Source organism: Centrocercus urophasianus, unplaced genomic scaffold (assembly GCF_019232065.1).
Source record: "Centrocercus urophasianus isolate 14NV4802_14NV808 unplaced genomic scaffold, USGS_Curo_1.0 seq_199, whole genome shotgun sequence".
NCBI lineage: Eukaryota > Metazoa > Chordata > Aves > Galliformes > Phasianidae > Centrocercus > Centrocercus urophasianus.
This window is the reverse complement of record NW_024884754.1, coordinates 15,397-35,637: the sequence shown is the minus strand read 5'-3', so window position 1 is coordinate 35,637 and position 20,241 is coordinate 15,397. Positions and strand designations below refer to the sequence as shown.

General features: G+C 59.5%; 2 protein-coding genes across 2 annotated transcripts in view; one reads left to right on the top strand and one right to left on the bottom strand.

The window, feature by feature from the left end:
* Positions 1-4,428, bottom strand: part of NES (nestin) — a 7,096-nt gene extending 2,668 nt beyond the window's left edge. Inside the window, exons 1-4 of the mRNA XM_042821230.1 lie at positions 3,561-4,428; positions 2,581-2,705; positions 1,905-1,978; positions 16-1,391 (exon numbers count right to left, since the gene is read on the bottom strand). Of these exons, the coding sequence (XP_042677164.1) occupies positions 16-1,391; positions 1,905-1,978; positions 2,581-2,705; positions 3,561-4,373 (2,388 nt within the window). The 5' untranslated portion in view covers positions 4,374-4,428. The remainder of the gene's footprint in view (positions 1-15; positions 1,392-1,904; positions 1,979-2,580; positions 2,706-3,560) is intronic.
* Positions 4,374-20,126, top strand: BCAN (brevican). The gene is made up of 16 exons (XM_042821231.1): positions 4,374-4,443; positions 7,739-7,985; positions 12,095-12,187; positions 12,292-12,684; positions 12,770-12,944; positions 13,033-13,160; positions 13,628-13,921; positions 14,860-15,288; positions 15,777-15,959; positions 16,134-16,565; positions 18,188-18,295; positions 18,445-18,603; positions 19,084-19,166; positions 19,396-19,540; positions 19,686-19,868; positions 19,956-20,126. The coding sequence occupies exons 3-16, from the start codon at positions 12,103-12,105 to the stop codon at positions 19,979-19,981; spliced, it is 2,823 nt and encodes a 940-aa protein (XP_042677165.1). The 5' UTR covers positions 4,374-4,443; positions 7,739-7,985; positions 12,095-12,102; the 3' UTR covers positions 19,982-20,126.
* Positions 20,127-20,241: the final 115 nt, after the last annotated feature.

Here is a 20,241-nt window from a genome sequence, read left to right as displayed (position 1 = left end):
GTCCCCATGCTCCTCCTGGGTGTCCCCATGCTCCTCCTGTAGGTCCCTGTGTTCCTCCCCCAGGTCCTCCTTCTCCTCCTGCAGGTCCCCATGTCCCTCCTGGGGGTCTCTATGTTCTTCCCACATGTCCACAGATTCCTCCCACATGCCTTCAGCCTCCTCCAAGCCCATGCTCTCCTGCCTTATCTCTTTGGCTCCCAAAGCCTCCCCTGCCTGGGGGTCTTCTCCCCCTAATGCCTCCCTTCCTTTATCTTCCTCCTCTCCCTCATCATCCTGTGCTCTGCCTGTGCTCTCCCTTCCTGTAGTGTCTTCTTCAGACCCTGATGAGCCCTCTGCTGCTGGCACGGCCCCTTCAATGCTAGAGGCCCTCATCTCCAGGCACACCTCCTGCTCCCTTTCGTCCCCTGCAGCAGCACCCAGCTCACACAGGGACACCTCCTGGTGCTCAGACTTCAGCTCTGTTTCAACAAAGTCCTCTTGCAAGTGGATTCCCGCAGGCAAAACTGGGTGGCTCCCCACAGGGACAGCACAAGCAGCTTCGATTTCCGTCTGCAGGGACCCTTCTTCTCGCATTTCCCTCTCCTGATCTGGGAACTCACATTCCTCATCCTCTCTGGAAGGGCTCCAGGGTTCCCTTTGCTCCTTGTACTCCGAGACATGCAGAGCCTCCATGCTGGTGGCCTCCATGTCCTCCTTGCCCACTTCCAGCCTGGACCCCTTTGTGTCTCCTCCCCAGGGCTCTCCCCCTGGCTCCTGGCTCTCCGTGGAGCTCAGTGCGTTCAACATCTCCTCCTCTTTACTCCTCTCCTCCTCCCACTTCTCCTCCTGGCTCTCCGCATCACTCTGGGTGGCACTTAGCAATGTGGGCACGTTGCTGCAGAGACACAGCCCAGGTGGGGACATGGTACCACCCTCAACACCCATCTCCTGGGTTCCTGCAGCCTCCTCCTCCGTGGGGTCTTCAAGATCCCCATCCCTGGTACTCTGGGTAGCACTGAATTTGGGCACTTCTTTGGCCTCAGTGTCATCTTGCATCTCCTTGAGAGCATCCTGCAGTGCGTGGCTGACCAGCTGTTCAGGACTCAGTGGGCTCTGCATGGGGGACTCCTCACCAGCCCCACACTCATGGGCTGGGCTCTCTGCCCCCCCACTGCCTGGCACGGGGGACAGCACTGGGACAGCGTGGCTGGGGGCAGCAGGCTCCCAGCTCCTCGGTGCCTGCAGGACTGAGTTGATTTTCTGGAACTCCTGTGCACTGGAGCTCTTGTTTTTGGGAGTCAGCGCCTTGAGGGCATCACCGGGGGTTCTGCACAGCTGTGCCACCCCCTCGGGCCGGGGGAAGGCAGCAAGGCTGGCACGGTGCTTGCTGCTGCTCACCTCCAGCTTGACATCTGCAGAGAGCAGGGAGAGCACAGTGTGGGGGGGCACAGCCCAAAACCCAAGGGCTGGGGCAGAGATCACCCAACTGCAGCCTAACAGCTCCTCTCTCCCCTCTTGCTGACCCCTCTCCTATTTTTAAACACTTCTTGGGAAGTGAGAAATTCCTCCCCTGAGTGTTGCAGAGCACTGATGCTGCCAGGGGTACCTCATGGGACGACGGATGCTCTGCTCTGCCTGCAGCAGTGGGGTCAGAGATGTGGTGGGCTTGCAGGGATGTGTGCAGGTGACAGCTTTTCAATATATTTAAGGAAAAAAGGAAATGCTCAGCCTGCTGCCCAGCCTGAGGTCCCATGCTCAGGCTCCTCATGCAGGGGAAGAATTAAAAAAAGAAGTGAAGGAGCAGATAAGCCCTTATCTGCTCTATACAGAGGTGCCAGCAAGACCAGAGCCTGCTGTTAGCACCTTCCTATCGCATTGACCAACCCTTGCCAGGAAAATCATTCTGCTCCCTGGCCCTTCCTTACCTCGCAGGCTGTTGGCCAGCTTGAACTCCCCGGGAGGCATCTGCAGCCGGGTGCTCTCTGCTTCCAGCAGTGTCCTGTAAGGAGAGGTGTTGGAGGGGGGGGGGGGGGAGGAGGGGGGGTGATATCTTTGCTGAGCTGCCAAATCAAGTCAGTCCCTGTGCAACTCAGGGGGATGCTTCAAAGGTAAACTGAAGCATAACATGTCTGTGGGTGGTTTTTCTGGGGCCGAACTGTTGTGTCACCTGGTTGTGAGGTAGGGGGGTAGGGGATCCCAGGGGGCAGCCCCTCACTGCCTGCCAAGGATCTCTTCCCTCCTTGCTCTGTGGGCCCCCTCCCATCCCCCCATCCCCAGCTTGGTGTCCTCACTACCGGGTGACATCATGCTCTGCCGGGGAGGCCCCTCCGCTGGGGACAGCCCCTATTCTCATGCTAATCGTACCCCCAGTCCTCTGCGAGCCTGCCTTTGTCTGGGGCCATCTGGAAGGGCTGCAAGCGGACTGAGGGCTGCAGGGTTCAACCCCAGAGTCTCCCAGCAGTTCTTACAGCTCTGTCCAGCCAGGTTGGGTAATGCTGCAAGGGGAGATTTGGGGCATCACCCTGCTCTGAGCACACGGGAGCACAGTGGGAGCACTCTGTGTCCCCAGAGGGAGCAGTGCCACCGTGAAGGAGACCTCACCTGTAGGTTGCCACCTCCAGGCTGAGGGACATCTTGAGGTGCATGAGCTGCTGCCTGTCCTCCAGCACCTGGGCGATCTGCACTTGCAGGCTCTGCTTCTCCTGCTCCAGGGCCTCGATGGCCAGCTGTGGTGAGAAGCACAGGGTCAGGAACCTGATTGATCTCCCCAGAAAGGGAGGGAGCTCTGGTGGCACATTTCTGCCCGGATTGTGCCTTTCCCACCACCCCCATCATTTCTTTTCTTCCTGGTCCTGACCCTCTTTGTCCCATGGGAAATTAAGCACTCCGTCCTCTTCCGGAGGATGTGGGTCAGCAGCTGTGACTCCACTCCGGCACCGCCTGCTGCATGACAAGAAGTGGGGATGGGGACCCTGGATCCATCCAACCCCAGCACTGCTTGGGGCGGCTCTCGCTGTCACCCATAGGTGCCCTCGGTACTCCTTGGGGATGTCAGAGATGGGTGTCCTGGGGGTGCCCAGGTGCTCAGGGTGCTGCAGGGAGGTGAGACACTTGCTTTTCACATGGGGAAGTTGGAGAGGGTTCAAGGGAGCAAGGAGAGGAATGGAGTAAAAAAGCAAGAAGGATGTAGCCGCTGGAGGAGGGATGGGAAGGCGGGGGGGATCGGGACCATGCGATGTCAGATTGGGAAGTAGGATTCCTTTGAGAGGATGGCTGTGGTATCCCCTTCTCCATCCTCAAACCGGGAACAAAGAGGGACCCTTCCCTGCGTGGGGTCTCTAGCTCCAGCTATGAGCTGGGGCTGCATTTCCAGCCTGCTCCCACCACAACTTCCCCTGCAGAATTACTTTCACAGCTGTCTGCCTGCAGCTGTGGCTAAGTCGGATGAAGTTTATCCATCCCGAAGGCAGTGGCAGCAGAAATGGGAAGGAATGACTGCTGCCCTGGGGCTTGCAGCCCACCCTGGGGCTGCTCTTAACCCTCCCAGCTTTCGAGCCCCCCAAGCTCCCCACTCTCCCCACCTGGAACTTCTCAGCCTCTCCGTGCTGCTCCTGCCACTGCTGGCCCAGGCTCTCCTCCAGCATCTCCTTCCGCACCTTCAGCCCCACCAGCTCCTTTTCCAGGTGCCGCAGCTGCATTTGGCTCTGTTGGTTGTCTTCTGCCACCTGCCAGAGGTTCTCCTTGGCTTGGCCAAGTGCACGCTCCAGCTGCGCCACCTCCGCCTTGTAGGTCTCCACCGCCCCTCTCCAGATCTCTGACAGTCTTTTGGAGTAGTCCTCCACCTCCACGGGCTGGAATGCCACCGGAGCACAACGGAAGCCCTCCAGGCTCTGAGAGAAGCTGGCGAGCTCCTGGTCCAGCCCCGCTTTCTCCTCCTCGTGCACCTCCAGCAGAGCTTCCACCTCCTTCTCCAGCTGCACAGCTCTCTCCTTCAGCCAGATCTGCGCCCGTCTCTCCTCCTCCAGCTCTTTCTTGCTGGAGGACAGCTGCCTCTTGGCTTCCTCGCGGGCTGCCTGCTCCTTCTGGCACCTGCTCCTCACATGCTGCACCTCCTCGTACAGGTTGTCCCTGGCCAGCTCGGCCGCACACTTCTCGGTGAAGGCGCGGTGCAGCGCATCCCGCAGCGACCGCAGCTCTTCCTCGTACCTGGCTCTGCGTGGGTCCCCGGCCGGGCTCTCCTTGGTGCTCTGGATCTCAGCTCGCAGCCCCTCATTCTCCTCCTCCAGGTACTTAACGCGGGCCAGGTAGGCCTCCAGGCGCTTGTTGAGGTCCCACATCTGCAGCGATTCCTCACCCAGAGCTCTCGCCCCCACGAAGCCCTCCATGCTCAGCATCTCGGCGGCAGAAGGAAGGCAGCAGAGCGGTGCCGGCTCGGGCGAACGCAGCTATTCATACTCACGCCGGGTGAGTGGGAGGCCTCTGAGACCCGAGCAGAGGAGCAGTTAACCCTTCCACAGCCGGCACAGCTGCTGCCAGCGCCGTCCCTGTGCCCCATCCCCCTCTGTCCCCTTGGGATGTTGGGCAGTGCTTGAGTGGGGATGGCAACGCGCCACGCTGGGGAGGAGCTGCGCTTTGGGGGGATGCTGTGGGGACGGTCGATTCATTCAGGGCAGGGATGGGTTTTGCTGTGCCTCAGTTTCCCCTTTATGTACAGCTGGGATTCCTGAAGAGCACACTGCACCCTGCACCTCGGGGATTGGTGCCATCTGTAGCTCAGCTAATTCCCAAAATCAAACAGAGCACCAAGTGAGCTTGGCGCGGAGAGAGGCTCACACGAATTTTACCTGGGGTTTTCCAAGGGCAAACCCCCACCCCCAGTGCCTGACTGTGGGGCTCTTTATACTGCTCCAAACGGTGCCACCGAGGGCTTTGGTGTCCCGGGGAGGAGACGCCCTGTGGGGATGCTCTGTGCACTCTCAGTGCATCTCAGTGTCTGGAGCAGATCTGAGCTCAGCCAGAGGCACTGCTCTGGCATAAATCCTGCCCCAGCTCCACAGCCCTCTATCCAGCCAGCCCAGCGGGCATCCTTTATTTTTGATTTTTAATTTTTCTTTTCCAGTTGATTTATTCTAGGGGTGGGGAGGAGGGTTTAGAAATTCCAACTTGGAGCTGTCTGAGAACAAAAGAGGCCGGAAAAGAAATAATCGGGGAGAGGCTTTGTGCCAGCTCTTTCTCTCCCGGATACACCCCCACCCCCCACTCCCTCCACTCCTAGAGGGGCGGTGGGGAGGGTCCCTGGGCTGTCCCCTGCATTGCAAAGAATCAGCGTCCCCTCCCAGCTGTCCCACGTCGTCTCCACTGAGCTCCCGCCCCGCTGCAAGAAAGAGGCGAGCAATAGTCCCCTCTGCTGGCCAAAGCCATCCAGATCCAACGCGAGCCCTGCAGTGCATGGGGCTACTCGGGCACTGCGTCCACGAGCCACCGTCCTTCCGCCATTTGGGGTGTATGGAGGGCGGGGGGAGGTGGAGGGTGAAGGCAGAATCCCATCCAGGAGCCCCGTTGGGTTCCCCCAGCCCAGAAGGCAGGAGGGAGCACAGGGAAGACGTTGTTGCTAATTAGAGGCTGATAATCGGGGCGATGCGTTTCCGTTGCTCATCCTCTTCTGTTCATGCTGGGCACGTTGTCTTTTCGCTTTTCCCTCAGCTCCAAATTCTCTCCTCCTCTGAAGGCACCCCAGTGCTGATGCTGATCCCAGATCTTTGCTTTGCCTTTCCTCATTGTGCCCCACCTTCCCCTGGGACTCCATGGGGTGCCCTAAACATGGGGCTCCCCAAGGAGTGGACAGCCCTCCTGCCCTGCCTGGGGTCTGCATGGAGGACTGCCCAGGGGAAGGTGCTGCTGCACCCCTTCCCCTTTGGGGTGTTTAGGATCAGGAGTCACTTGGGACTGGGGCATGCGTGTGTCCTTGCAGGGTACTTGGCTGGGAGCCTCAGAATGAGGACGTCTGTGTGTCTGTGGGGGGTGTTTGGAGTCAGGACCTGCTTGGGATGGGGGCAATGTCACTGGAGGGTGCTTGGGGTTGGGACCCCCAGGATGGGGATGTGGTTCCCTCTGCAGGATGCTTTGGGGTGGCTGTTTGATGGCAGGAGGTCTGGGGGTGACACAGACTCGCAGCCCCCACTGGGATTGGCACAGGGTGCTGCTACGTGGCTTCGAGCAGGGCCCCAGGGGGAGGAGGAGGAGGAGGAAGAAGCACAGCTGGGCATGGGGACGCAGCTGGGGACTGCCTGTGGCCAAGGGAGATGTGCTTGTTGGACGAGGTTCCCATGGGGCCACTGCTGTTGGGACAATGAGATGGGCTGGCAAGGCCATGACATCACCTGGGGTGAGGAGTGGGGGGGCTGAGCAGCAGGTGGGGATTCTCTGATGGCTGACAAGGGTTGTGCCCTGCCGCCACTTTGCCCTGACCCCTCTCCCTTCCAGATGCCAGCTGTCCCTGGATCTGTCTTTTCCATTCCCCCCCCATCAGGACACAGAGGGCAGGAGGGACAGGCAGAGCAGTGGCCTCTTGGGCAGCGTGAAGGAGCTGCTCTGCTGAGCCAGCGAGGAACATTTGTTCCCAATTAGGATGAGATCTGTCCTTGCTGAGCAGGCGCTTTGCCTCTTCCTCATCCCCGAGTGCTTTGCCACAAAGAACCGGGTGCAGGATGTGAGCTCATGGGAGGGAGCAGCCACAGGTCTGGGACTGGTGGTGGTGGTGGTGGGGAGGGGGGGGAGACACGTTTCCCCCTGCCCATCCCAGCGTCCATCCCTATGTCTGTCCTCATGTCCATCCTGGTGTGCGTCCCAGCCATGTGCCATGCTGTGGCATGCATCGCCTGCTGGACTGCTCTGCTAATGAGACCTTCTCCACCGTGTGTAATTATTTCCCAGGGTGACAAATGATTAATTCTGCTCAGGAGCTGCGGCTTTCTGCAAACTCACCCGAGCAATTATCCGGCAAGAGCCATGCTGGCTTCCCCAGGGTGGAGGATGCTGTAAGCCAGAGAAAGTTTGAGCTCAACCTGCTTAAAAAAGCTGCAATATCGGCTCTCAGGGCTCAGCTCCACCAAGGGGGGCAAACCCTGTCCCTGGTGCGCCCAGGACTCAGCCCTTCATCTGCTGGATTCCTCTCAGAGAGGAGGATCGGGGTCTTGGTGCGAGCCACCAGACCCAGAGATGCATTCATTATCCCATACAGACGTATCCCATCCCACCCCACCCCATCCCATCCCACCCCACCCCATCCCATCCCTGGCTGCAGATGGGGAAACTGAGGCACGGCGTCTGCCAGGATGTCAGCTCTCAGCTTCTCTTCTCCCTTAGGGGTGAGTGAAAACCCCGGTCCCACTCCAGTGCCTCCAACACATGGGGACGGCAGCGGAGCTGACAGAGGGGGTTTTGCATGACAAAGCCACAGCTCCACCAGCTGCAGGACCCCTTCTCACAGAACACCCCCCCCCCCTCACCGGCTCCACATCCTGCCGGAGGTGCCCAGTGTCGGAAATAAGCACTCAAAGTGCACCCCGATGCCAGAGGGGACTGAATATAGGTTGTCCCTTCCCAGCTGCTCGGCTCTGCTGCATTGGGTTAACAGCGTGCCCAGCTGGAGCAGCCGCGGCGTGGGTCTCGTGCTGCCTTTGCCAGGAGGGAGGGACGGGGAGGGACAACGCGCTCAGCCAACACGGTAATAATTTTTTTTTCTTTCTTTCTTACTTAGGGGAAGGAATAAAATATAAAAGGAGGAGGGAAAGAGGAAGGATTAAAAGAAAAAAAAAAAAAGGGAGAGAGAGAGACGCGGACACGGACACACACAGAGGACTCCTCTTCTTTCGGTGTCTGCACTTATGCCCGGTGCAGCTCACTTCCAGCCCTGCTGCCAACCTGCTGCCTACTTCTACCCCGGAGAAACCTCAGCTCAACCCCAAACCGGGCCCCCGGGGACCCCCGCCCGCACCGTGAGCAAGGTGGGACACGGGGAGAGCCCCTCCTGCGGGCTGTACTGCGCTATTATTGCAATATCTCATGTCACCTCTGTGCCAGCAGAAAGTAAGCAGGGAGGTGATGGGGCTGGGGGGTGGGCACAGCTCTCCCTGCTTGCTGGGGGTGACCTGGATGTCCAGCAGGGATGCTCCCACCGGTCCCCGTTTTGTCCTTGGCAGAGCTCTGCAAGTTTCTTTCAGGTGGCGCCGGCTCTGCAGAGCAGGAATGGGGGGGGGGGGGGGCGTGCTTGAGGATTGAGGTGGGAAAGTGACTTTGGGATTGATGTTAGTGGGGATTGGGGCTTGCAGGTCTCAGCATGGAGCCCATTCCTTGCTCAGCCACCAGGGACAGGTCCTCGTTCTAAGGAGGATGCAATCAGGGCAGCACCGGGATGGGAAAAAGAGGCACAGAGCTGGCAGGGGGGGTGGGGGAGTGGGAAGCATTGGGGCTGAAGTTGCCCCACACCACGGGGGCTGAGGGAGAGCAGGGCTGCACAGCATCACAGGATTTTCCCATTGGCTCCCAGCTCTTTCCCCCCACTCCTGCTGGTGTCCCAAGGGGGGCTGGGCAAAAAAAAAGAAAGGGAATGTTTTGTGGGGTTTTCATTGCTTTTCCCTACTGAACAAACCCAGAATGTTTGTGTGTGTGCCCAGGGCTTGGGGCACTTTGATGTGCATCCCCTGCCCTCTTGCAGAAACAGTGTTTTTTCTCTGGGATGGAGGTGCTCCCCTTGAGCATCCCACTGAGCCCTCAGTGCTCCCCAGCTGGGAAGAGCCCAGGCAGACCCAGAAACTGTTGCTGCTTCTTCAGCTGGTGAGGGGTGGGAAAGACCCTTTCTGCCCTTTGCTCCAGTACCTCTCTGCATGAGGGGCTCAGTCCAGGGGTTGCTGCCCCCTTTGGGCAGGTCCTTGCCCACCCCGTACAGCTCAGGGTGATGATGCTCGGGACGTTTGGGGTTGTTTTGCAGGGAATGGGTTTGGACTGGGCAAACTGGGAGCCTGAGCACTTCTTTGCAGTGCTGTGATTTTGTGCTTGGAAGGTGGATTTGAGGGGCCAGGCTCTGCTGCTGAAATATGGGGCACCTTCTCCTCCACCCCACCCCAATCCATGCCTCAGTTTTCCCACCGGAGCCATGCAGCAGTGGGTGGGTTTGCAAAGCTCCACGGATGTGTGAACCATGCCCAAGTGACTGTGGGGTCCCTCTGAGGGTCCACCAGCTCAGCTCTGCCCTTTGCAGTTCCATGAGGCTTTGGGGACGGGACACAGCTCTTCCCTGTGCAGTGGGGGCACATCCCAGCCCAGCAACAAGGAGCCCCTTTCTCCAACATGGGCTGGGGGGGGGGGGGTTGAGCAGCTCTGGCAGCCAAAGGACCCCTCCTCCCCCCCATTCCCACCTGCTTCCGGCCTTTTATGCTCTGCCAGCAGCTGCTGCCAAGAGGCTGCTGGGTGCTTCCCGCAGCATCCTCTGTGCTCAGCACATGGGGGGCTCACTGCTGCGACCCCCCCCCCCAGTATGGTGGGTCCCCTTGTTTTGTTGGTGGTGCAGGAAGCAGGGGCAGTTTGCAGCAAGGAGGGGACAGTTTCAGAGAGGGACAGGCACGTGCATGGGAACATTGGGGCACCTGCAGCCCGGAGATGGGGGGGGACGGGGCAGACTGGAGCGGGGCCAGGCTCTGCCTGTGGCTGCTGACTCATTCTGCAGCTGAGCATCCCTGGAAAGCCGCTGATCAGCTGCGCTATGGGCTGGCAGGGCACCTTGGGAGCAGGGACAAAGTTGTCACGTGCAGGGACAGAGGGGCTTTGCATGGGGATGGGACAGCCTGGGAAAGCTTCTCTGTGATGCTGTGGAGAGGAAGGGGCTCGGGACCCCCGTTTGCAGCATCACTCGTGCTTTGCTGTGGCTTAAATTAGAGTGAGTTCAGGGGAGGAAGAAAAAGATTGTTCTCATCCCGAAATACCTCTGCTCATTTTCCACCTGGTTTCCCAGGGAAATGGAGGCAATCAGTGTGCACGTGAGCATCCCACCCATCCCCGTGGCTGGGAGCTCAGAGCCAACGCAGCCCTGCTCCCTGCTTCCCACTTTCCCTTTAGCTGCCTTCCCTTGCTCCCGCTCCCAGCCTTTCCCTTGCGAAGGCTAAACGAAAAATTCCATTTGTGGCAAATAATAGGAAAAAAATACATATCCAACCCCAAACCCCAAACCTCAAACAGTGACGCCTGAGAGTCCTGCCATCACGGGACTCCCGTGGGCAGGGTGAGTTGGGTTTAACCCCTATGGAGCCCCAGTCCCAGTGTGTTGGGTGTCCCAGCTCTGGGTGGGCACAGGAGGGGAGCAGCCCCCCGCTCACTCCGTCTTGCTGTGCTCATGCAGCTTTCATCCCCTGAATTTCCTTGCTGAGGCTTCACGGCTGCTCCCTGCTTGTACCACTGCTGCGCCTGGGGAACAGGAAGAAAAGAGTGCCTTGCTCCACCACACTGGGGGTCACAGCCAGTCACCACGCAGCAGGGACCATCCCTCAATCTGCCCCATGGGGCTGAATTCCAATGATCAATCCAGAGCTGGGAAAGCCCCCAGCTTGGTGCTGGCAGCACTGGTCATGTATTGGATGGAAAAGGATGGATGCACGGCGTGCAGTGCTAGGGGACGTGCGTGTGTGGTGCGTGGTGCTAAGGGGCTGTACGTGCATGGTGCGTGCTGCTCAGGGCTGTGTGTCCATGGTGCGTGATGCTAGGAGTTGTACATCCAGAGTGCATGGTGCTAGGGGCTGTGCAAGCATGGTGCACGGTGCTAAGAGGTGTACGTGTAGTGCTGGAGGCTGTTTGCCCTTGGTTCTTGGGCTGTATTCACACCACTCCCTGGCATGTTGGTCCCCTGGGGTTCTCGGGGATCATCCTTTGCAGAGAGATGCAGCTCCAGGACAGCCTCCCTTCAGCCTGGCCCTGGCAGCCTGCAACCTGGGCCAGAGCTCACCACAGAGGTGCCAAATCTGCTTCAGTGGCTGCCAAAATCAATGCAGCACAAAGAGCTCATAAATTACAAAGGCGCTCTGAGGCTCAGGGTCGCTGCGTGCCAGTCCAGGGCCGAGGAAACCACCGAGCCCCTGCAGAGGAGTGCATGGGGCCACGCTATCCTGCAGAGCCATGCACCACGCAGGGACCTCTCCATATCCCTGGTGTCCTCTCCAGATGGCTGGAGCTCCTCCGTGACATCCCCAGTGTCCCCGGTGCTGCTCTGCGGAGCTGGTGACAGCCGTGCTAGCTGCTGGGCTCTCCTTTCAGTGCTGCTCCTCAGCCGGCGGGGGAGAGCCCTTTGTGCCAGGCAGCCTTGAGAGAGACCTGGGACATAATGGCTGCTTTACTCGGCCCTGGTTTTCCCAGCCTGTGCGCGGGAAACCTCCGGCGTGAGCTGAATGGCAACGAGGAGACCTCCTGCTCCATCCCTCCCCCACTGCCCCGTGCTTTGTGCACCCTCAGTATCCCCATCTCCAGCTGAACCCCCCTGGCCACACGTGTGGAAGCACACTCACAAGCACATGTACGTGCCCATACACGTGCACATGCATGCTGCAGTGCACATGCAAGCTGCAATGCATGCACACCCAAAAGCCCAGCTTGCATGCGTGCACTCATGCTCTCACACCATGAGCCAGGGCTCAGTGGCTCATTCCTTCAACCCTGATCAACACCAGCTATTACAATCCCCTCTGAGGTTTCTGACTGCGGTGTCTCAATGCGCAGCCCAGCTCTGGCATCTCCTCCTGCCTGGCTGTGCGCTCAGACTTTCCATGCTGTGCTCAGATCTGCTGTCCCCAGAGGACCCCTCTCCCTGGGGCTGGATTGCACCCTGGGCACTGAGCTGAGGCACTGCAGCTCTCCTGCTCCTCAGGGCACATCTGCACATTTCCTTCTGCTCCCTCTCCTTTATGCCATGCAGGGTCAGTGCTGGCTGCATGCTCTCAACCTGATGCTTTTGTGCATCACCCCGTGCATGCAGGCAACAGTCTCTCCCAGTACTCCCTCCGGCAGAGAGCTGGAGGTTATGATACTTCTTTGCACTTCAAACCCTCTGCTGGACTTTTGTAACCCCTCACAGGGCACAGGATGGCCTCAGTTCTCCCACTGCTGCTGCTCTGGGCGTTTGCCCCCACGGTGGTCCCTGAGGTGCTCAGCCCTGAAGATGTCACAGGTAACACAGCCCCAGTCGTGCTCACCCTCACACTGTAGCCAGTATCCTGGAGGCAGGAGGTTCACATGCCAGCCCCACTCATCTCTCTGCTCTTCTCCCCCCAGATGACCTCAAGGCCCTGCAGGTGTCCATCCCACGGCACCCAGCCCTTCACGCTGTGCTGGCAGGGGACGTCACCATCCCCTGCCTCATCACCTACCTCGCACCCCTGCCCACTGCCAGCACGGCGGGACGCCGAGCAGTGCTGGGAGCCCCCCGGGTCAAGTGGACCTTCATCTCTGAAGGCAGGGAGGCGGAGATCTTGGTAGCACGGGGGGAAAAGGTGAAGGTGAGTGAGGACTACCGCCTCCGTGCCTCCTTGCCTGTCTTCCATCAGCGTTACACTGACGCCTCTCTGCTGCTCACCGAGCTGCGCCCCAACGACTCGGGGATCTACCGCTGCGACGTGCAGCATGGCATCGAGGACGGCCACGACATCCTTGACCTCAGAGTGAAAGGTACGCACAGGAAAGGGAGCAGCACAGTTTGGGGGACCCTGCCCGGATCCTCTCTCCTGGCTTCTCACCCTGTGCCTCCCTACAGGAGTGGTGTTTCACTACCGTGGGGGTTCCACACGCTACACCTACACTTTTGCCGAGGCGCAGGAGGCGTGCACTGCCATCAGTGCCAGCATTGCCACCCCTGAGCAGCTGTATGCTGCCTATCTGGGAGGCTATGAGCAATGTGATGCTGGCTGGATCGCTGACCAGACCGTCAGGTGAGCGCCCCATGGTGTGTTTCTGGCACCCAGTGACTCCCCTGTGCCACCCCTCAGCCACCACCATTCTTCCCCTCTGCTTTGCCAGGTACCCCATCCACACTCCCCGCGAGGCGTGCTATGGAGACATGAATGGCTTCCCAGGGGTGAGGAACTACGGTGTGGTGGACCCGGAGGACATGTACGACGTGTACTGTTATGCTGAAGACGTGCCAGGTGCCTGTGGTGCTCCATGTCCAACCTCCTTTTCACAGCCCAGCGCTGTCACCCAGTTCCCTTAGCAATGTCCCAAATGTGTAGCGCTCCGTAGAGGGCACAGACTTGCTTCCCTGCAACCCTTTGCAGAGCTGCCTTGCTGACCTGCTGCAATAAACCACTGATGCTTCCTACTGCTTGGGGAGCGCTGCTGACCTGGGGTTGTCCCTGTGTGTCACATACCTGCTACCCTGCTGCTCGTGCACGCTACGTGGCATGGAATCCACTGCCAGGTGGAATCAGCAGCACCTGCATCAGTCACGTTTTTCTTTTGGAAAGTTTGCCTGTGCAGCAAGATATGGGCAGAGCTCAGGAGAGCTGAGCAGGTGGCTCAGTGCTCGCCCCTGCCCCATGTGCAAGGACAGACCCGCATCCACCCCTCCCCCCATTCCTGAACCATCTCCTGATGCCTGTTTCCTTCCTTTCAGGGGAAATATTTTTGGAGACGGCCCCGGACAAGTTTACCCTGGAGGAGGCGGTGGCGCGGTGCCGGGCACAGGGTGCGGTGCTGGCGAGCACAGGACAGCTCTACGCAGCCTGGAGTGCAGGGTTGGATGCCTGCAACCCCGGCTGGCTGGCTGATGGCAGCGTCCGCTATCCCATCGTCACCCCGCGGGAGCGCTGCGGAGGAGCCCTGCCGGGTGTCAAAACCATCTTCCAGTTTCGCAACCAGACGGGATTCCCCGACGCACAGAGCAGATACGATGCGTACTGCTTCCGAGGTAACCAGGGGCACCGCGGCCCCGAAGTTTAGTGCTGGGCTCCGGGGTGCACGAAGCAGGGACAGAATAGAGATCCCTACGTGCTCGCCACGCCGCCCTGTCGCTGTGGAGTGTGGGGTGTTCCGCATATCTGCAGTAGAGCATGCCGACTCAGGGCAGGGATGCTTTGCATGAGCTCAGTGTTGCATGCCAATATATCTTGATAGGGGAGGAATAACCCGCATGATCTCAATACTGCATGCTGATACATCGTGATAGAGGATGGTTGCCCTGCATGGTCTGCATAGCGCATGGCAGTATAGTGCAAGGTCGGCCTCAGTACTGCATGCTGCTGTAGCACAGTAGGGCAGGGATGTCTCTGTCCATGTGAGCTCAGGGTGGCTCTGGGCACAGCACCTGTCCCAGGTCGATGCCATGAGCCCTCACCTTGGGGCTGAGCCAGCTGCAGGAGCACGGCTCTAGGACGGTTTGCCCCTGTGTGGATGTTGAAGGCGTTTTGGGGTTCTCTGTAGGCTGCTGGGCACAGCCTGCCAGGTCTGTAAGGTCTATTTATTACCTCGGATAGGAAATGAAATAGAGGCAGCGAGCTACTGGGTGCTGAGGGCACCCTGCGCACCGGGGCACGTGAGTGAGGACTGAGGCTCACAGGGATAACAGGCACAGATTCTTCCCATTCCCACTTACCTGAGCGTCCCCTGGGCCTTGTGCTCCCACCAACCATCTGCTGCATGCCTCCGTGCCTCAGTTTCCCCATTTCTCAGTGGATTCCCCGCTGTCTCCACGGATGAAGCTAGGCAGGACGGACCCATCTCGCAGTGCTGTACTGCATAACCCACTAACAACCCAGCTCAGCCGGGGCACAGGGATCCCCCAGGTTGTCCCCAGCTGCCGCGGGGCCAGGACAAGGCAGTAATACCCCACTTTCTTTCTGCCCACAGAAGGGACAAACTCTTTCCCTGAGGCTGCAGGAAAATATCAAGCCAGAGAGCCCGAGGGCCTCCAGGAGATTGTTACAGTGGCAGAAAAGCTGGAGGAGCTGCAGCTGCCCAAAGCGCAAGTGGAGATTGAGTCGCGAGGGGCTATATACGCCGTCCCTTTCTTTAAGGACGTGGCTGATGCTGAGCTGGAAAAGCCAAGCCTGTCCCCCGAAGACACCCGGCACCCCCCAATAGATACATCCTCGTCCTCAGCACGAGGACGTCACCCATCCTCAGCTGCCCCTTTCCCCACAGCCCCAGCCGTCCCCAAGGCAGGCATCCCGCATAGCTGTGCTGTACAACCAGGCAGCCCGTCCCCTGCAGACCAGGACGAGGCGACAGGGACAGGTGGAAGGTGCACAGAGGCCAGGCAAGAGCCATCCCACACGGGTAGGTCCAGCAGTGCTCAGGGCTGGGGCGCAGAGAGCAGCAGCAGGGATGCAGGCACAGAGCTGTCCAAGTGCCATCTCACCGAGGGCGCACCCACGGCCGGGGTGCCGGTGTCCTGGTGTGGTGGTGACAGGCTTGGGGCTGTTGGTCTGTCCCTGCCATGCAGTCGTCCGTCTGTCCGTCCAGTGGCCAGGACGGCAGGGTGCAGCGGGCAGGGCCAGTGCCAAACCATGCTGTACTTGTGCCAAGAGGAGGCAAGGGGCCAAGCAACGACGTGTTGTGGGACAGGAGAATGCAATGGCAAAGCTGGAGCAAGGGGGCTGGTTCAGAGGGGGAAGCGTCACCAGACCTGGGGCTGTTTCTGTCTCCTCAGGCATTACTGTGTCAACATTTTCCCTTCAGCTCTGCTCATTGCCGGCAATGCCAGTGCCTGGTTCCTGTCTGGTTCCTCTTGTGGGTGTCTCACTGCCTTTCCTTGCCCCTTGCAGAGGATGGAGCAGCGCTGGAACGGCCACTGGGCTCTGTGCTGGGTGAGGACTTCGGGAACACAGCAGCAGAGAGTCCAGGCAGAGGGCAAGAGCCTGGACAGCCCATGAAGCCGAATGTGCAGACAGTCTTGGTGGGCACAGAAGGACCCAGTGACGCCCTATCCCCATCGGTGGCTGCAGCAGGTGACACAGAGCCACCCAATGGGCATCCCCAGCCACCTGGCTCCGTTGTCCCCACATGTCTCCCCATCCACCTGTGGGAAGCTGTGGGGCGGCCAGCCCACAACGGCAGGGCATCTGGGCACAAGGACAGCCAGGTGACACTTCCAACCAGCGCCACTTTTGTCACTTCGACAGATATCCAAGAGCCATCCTCCTCCGTAGGCAGCCGTGGGGCTGGGGGGACCAGCACCCCCATCCACACTGCGGGGGCTGCTGAGGACCCCGAGCTGTCAGGAGATGTGACCGAAAACCCTGGGGCATCCCCGCTGCCCCCTGCACCGCCGCAGCTGCAGGATGATGGAGAGGAGCAGTCGGGGGCCCCGTGGCTCTCCTCACCCACAGCACCAGGGGATGGGGGCACAGCCCCAGCAACGGAGGTCACCCCATGGCACGCAGAGTTGCCCAGCAGCAGCGATGCACTGCAAACCCCAAGCACTGATCGCGGGATGCCCGCTGCATCTTCAGAAGAGGAGGAGGGTGAGGAAGAGGAGGAGGATGGAGAAGAGCGCCCGATGCCCTCTGTTGCAACCGTGGAGGGTTTCCTTGCAGCCGTCCCCGGAGAACCAGGTGGGACCTACAGGGACGGCCTCACCTCTCCCCATGCTGGGCCCCCCAGGCTGTCCCCAGCACCCAGCTCGGCCGCCCCACTGCCCGCCCTGCCCACAGAGCGTGCCAGCCTGGGTGCAGGTGCAAGCTTGGCCGGGGGTCCCCAGCACTGTGTCATTTTTGCACTTGTGGCAGCGCTCCTGGCTGCACGCTGGCACTAGAGAGTGGCAGCACCTTTCCTTTGCACTGTGCTTTCCTCTTGTCTGTCCTTCTGTCCGTCTGTCTCTCTCTCTCCTCCTCTCTTCGGCTGGGTAAGGGAAGGTTAAAGGTCCGGAGAAGCACATATTTGTCAAACAAATTGGTCTGAGCTATGCATGCACTTAATTCTCTTCTACTTCTGTGAAGTGTTTTAATGACTGTTTCCATGAAAAAAAAAAAAAAGAAAAAAAGAAACAAATCTAACAAAAGAAGGTCCCAAACCCTCCTCTGACTAACAGTGGTACTAATAAAGGGAATTAAAAGCTTTCTAGAACACGCACCTCGGCTAGCTCTTCCCTTCATCCTTGCGCCCGCTGCCTCGCTCGCATCCCCACTGACGAACTAATCCCCCCGGGCCCCAGAGGGATGAGGGCCTTTGGGGCTGAGCAGGGTGTGAGCTGTCCCTGGAGCATCCCTACGGTGCACGCAGCTGAATGCCGTGCAGAGCTGTGGGGTGTTGGGTGTGCTGGGGGTGCACAGCCTCGAGGTGAGCACCAGGGGCTGAGATGGAGCCCACGAGCTGCAGGAGGGTGGTGGGTGCATGAGCAGTGACCCCAAGACAAAACTCCTCTTGGCTCCTAAGCCGGGATGCTCTCAGCTCTGCAACCGAACCCCTGCCCATCTTGCTGCCCCTTGTCCCCGTGGGACAGCCTCGCTGGGGTTCCTTTCTTCACCCCCCCAGCATGGGCGCTGCTCAGCACCTTGCAGTGTGGATATGATGTCCTGGTAAGAAGAGATATGTTCCCAAAGAGCCGGACGTGCCCAAGCCTTAAATAGCTCATTTCTCACCCTGCTGCAGTCCACTGGAGACATCTGCGTGCTCCTGCAGGCGGGGAGGTGATGCTGTCTGGGGCAAGCGAGGGCACAGGGCATTGGATAGTGCCAAGGACTTGCACTCCCTGTGCTGCTGGCGCTGGCGACAGCCCTAAATCACATTCTTGAGCTGGGGACGGATTAATGACTGTGTGTCTTAATGACCGGAACGGGCTGGTGCTGGTTTTGCAGGTCAAGGATGGCACCACTGAGTTCTCAGCCTTGGGCAGGCTGAAGGTGACAGCAGTAAGGCTGGGGACAGGCACGAGGCTCTCTTTGCTGCCAGGCTGAGGACGTGTGCCTGGGACATGTCAAGGGCTTATCCTTTTATGTTCCCTCCAAAAGAGCCATTGTTGCACCGCTCTGGGGGCAGCAGGACTCGTCCCCATCCACGGCACACTCTAACAGTGTCCTGCTGAGTGATAGGGACACGCCAAAGCCTCAAACCCATCCAGAACAGGAAGATGGGATGGCTCCAGGCCTGCCACCGTGCCCCAGATTCTGTGCATCCATCTGAGGGCTGAGGGGCAGCTCAGGGGCATGCAGTGAGCAGGGATGCCCGTGCTTTGCAGGTGGCTGCATCCCCAACCCCTGCCTGAACGGAGGGACCTGCATTGAGGATGGCACCCATCCCACCTGCCTCTGCCTGCCAGGTTACGGAGGGAGCAGCTGCGAGAGACGTGAGTCCACAGGGTCACACAGCCCGTGGTCCTTCAGGCATCAGCACACAGAAATCTGTTTTGGGTGTTCTTTTGGCTTGCTCCTGGGCTGAGCTCCGTGGTGCTGACCCTTGTCCTCTCTCCCCTCCTTTTCTCCTGCTGTGGTTCAGCGTTGAAGAGGTGCAGCCCCAGCTGGGACAGCTTCCAGGGAGCCTGCTACAAGCACTTCTCCACCCGGAGGAGCTGGGAGGACGCCGAGTCACAGTGCAGACATTTTGGGGGGCATCTGGCCACTATCCTGACCCCCGAGGAGCAGGACTTCATCAACGGTACGTGGGGCCACCCCAAACTGCAGGGCATGGGACCCAGCATCCCACCACAGTGGGTCTGGCCAAGGGGCAAAGCAGAGCCAAAGCTTCTCTCCCTCTATTGGAAAAGGCAGCTGGATGGGCAGACACCATCACAAATGTTTTTATAAAAAGGGGAAAGGAAAGTGGAAAGGAAGGGGGAAAGAGGAAAGAGGAAAGAGAAGAAAAGAGAAAAAAGAGAAAAGAGAAAAGAGAAAAGAGAAAAGAGAAAAGAGAAAAGAGAAAAAGGGAAGGGGGAAAAGGAAAGGGGGAAAGGAAACATCGGCAATAGGATGGATTAATTGGGGCGGTCCAGGAGGAGCAGGAAGGGACACGGGGACACCACGGACAGGCATGGGGACACTGGGGCTCTGCTGCCCTCTCCCGGCGACCCCCCCAAACTCTCCGCCCTGGCGGATGCCAGGGGATGGCAGATCCCCCCATGCCCTCCTCTGTCTCCAGAACAGTACCACGAGTACCAATGGATCGGCCTCAATGACCGCACCATCGAGGGGGACTTCCAGTGGTCCGACGGCAGCCCCCTGGTAAGCCGTGCTGCCAGTCCCCCTCCCCACCCCTTTCCCATCCCCACACACCTCGTGGTCCTTCTCCATCCCTTGGGATGGATCCCAGGTTTTGAAGCCTCAGTTGAAACCACTGGCATGAGCACCGTGTGATTTGGGGTGCCTGAACCAGCAGCACGGAGATGGGGCACCACGGCACGGACGCAATGCAAAGTGCCAGCAAAGCCCCAGCCCGTCCTGTGCTCCCCAGCTCTACGAAAATTGGCACCCGGGGCAACCCGACAGCTACTTTCTCTCCGGTGAGAACTGCGTGGTCATTGTGTGGCACGACGGGGGACAATGGAGTGATGTCCCCTGCAATTACCACCTCTCCTACACCTGCAAAATGGGGCTGGGTAAGCCACGCACCCCCCCCCCCCTAGCAAGGAAAAAAGGGTTCTGACCGCTCTCAGCTCACCTGGAGTTGGGGTGGGAGCTGGTGGTGAGGCAGAGGGGTTCGGCGCAGCCCCAGGACGCCCACCTTCTCCCCCGACCCCACAGTGCAGTGCGGACCCCCCCCCACCGTCAGCAACGCCCTCGCCTTCGGCAAACCAAAGCAGCGCTACGAGATCGGCTCCATCACGCGCTACCACTGCCGCCACGGCTTCGCCCCGCGCCGCTCCCCCATCATCCGCTGCCGTGAGGATGGGATTTGGGAACGGCCCCAGCTCTCCTGCCGCCCCGGTGAGCATTCAGCCCCCTGCATCCCCACACCTCCTCTCGTGGATGGCTCTTCACTGGGGCTCTTTGCTTCCTGTGTCCCCCCCCCAGGGCTGGCTCAGCACTCCAAGGACTGAGTGAGCTGTCACCTTCCCAGGCCCCGGAGCGGGCATGGATGGGGATGGCACCGGGATGGCAATGCAGCACTGGAGGGCAAGAGGTGTCCTGGTGGGTGCCTGCCCTCTGCTTGTTTTATATCTGTACAAAGAAACCCCAACAACTAAAGAGTCCCTCAAAAGGAATCGCCAGTGACTCGTGCAGTGTCTCACCTTGCACCGGGGCTGTTTGAGTCCCAGAATGGCAACAGAGTTAAAATCAAGGAGGAGAAGATGGGGGT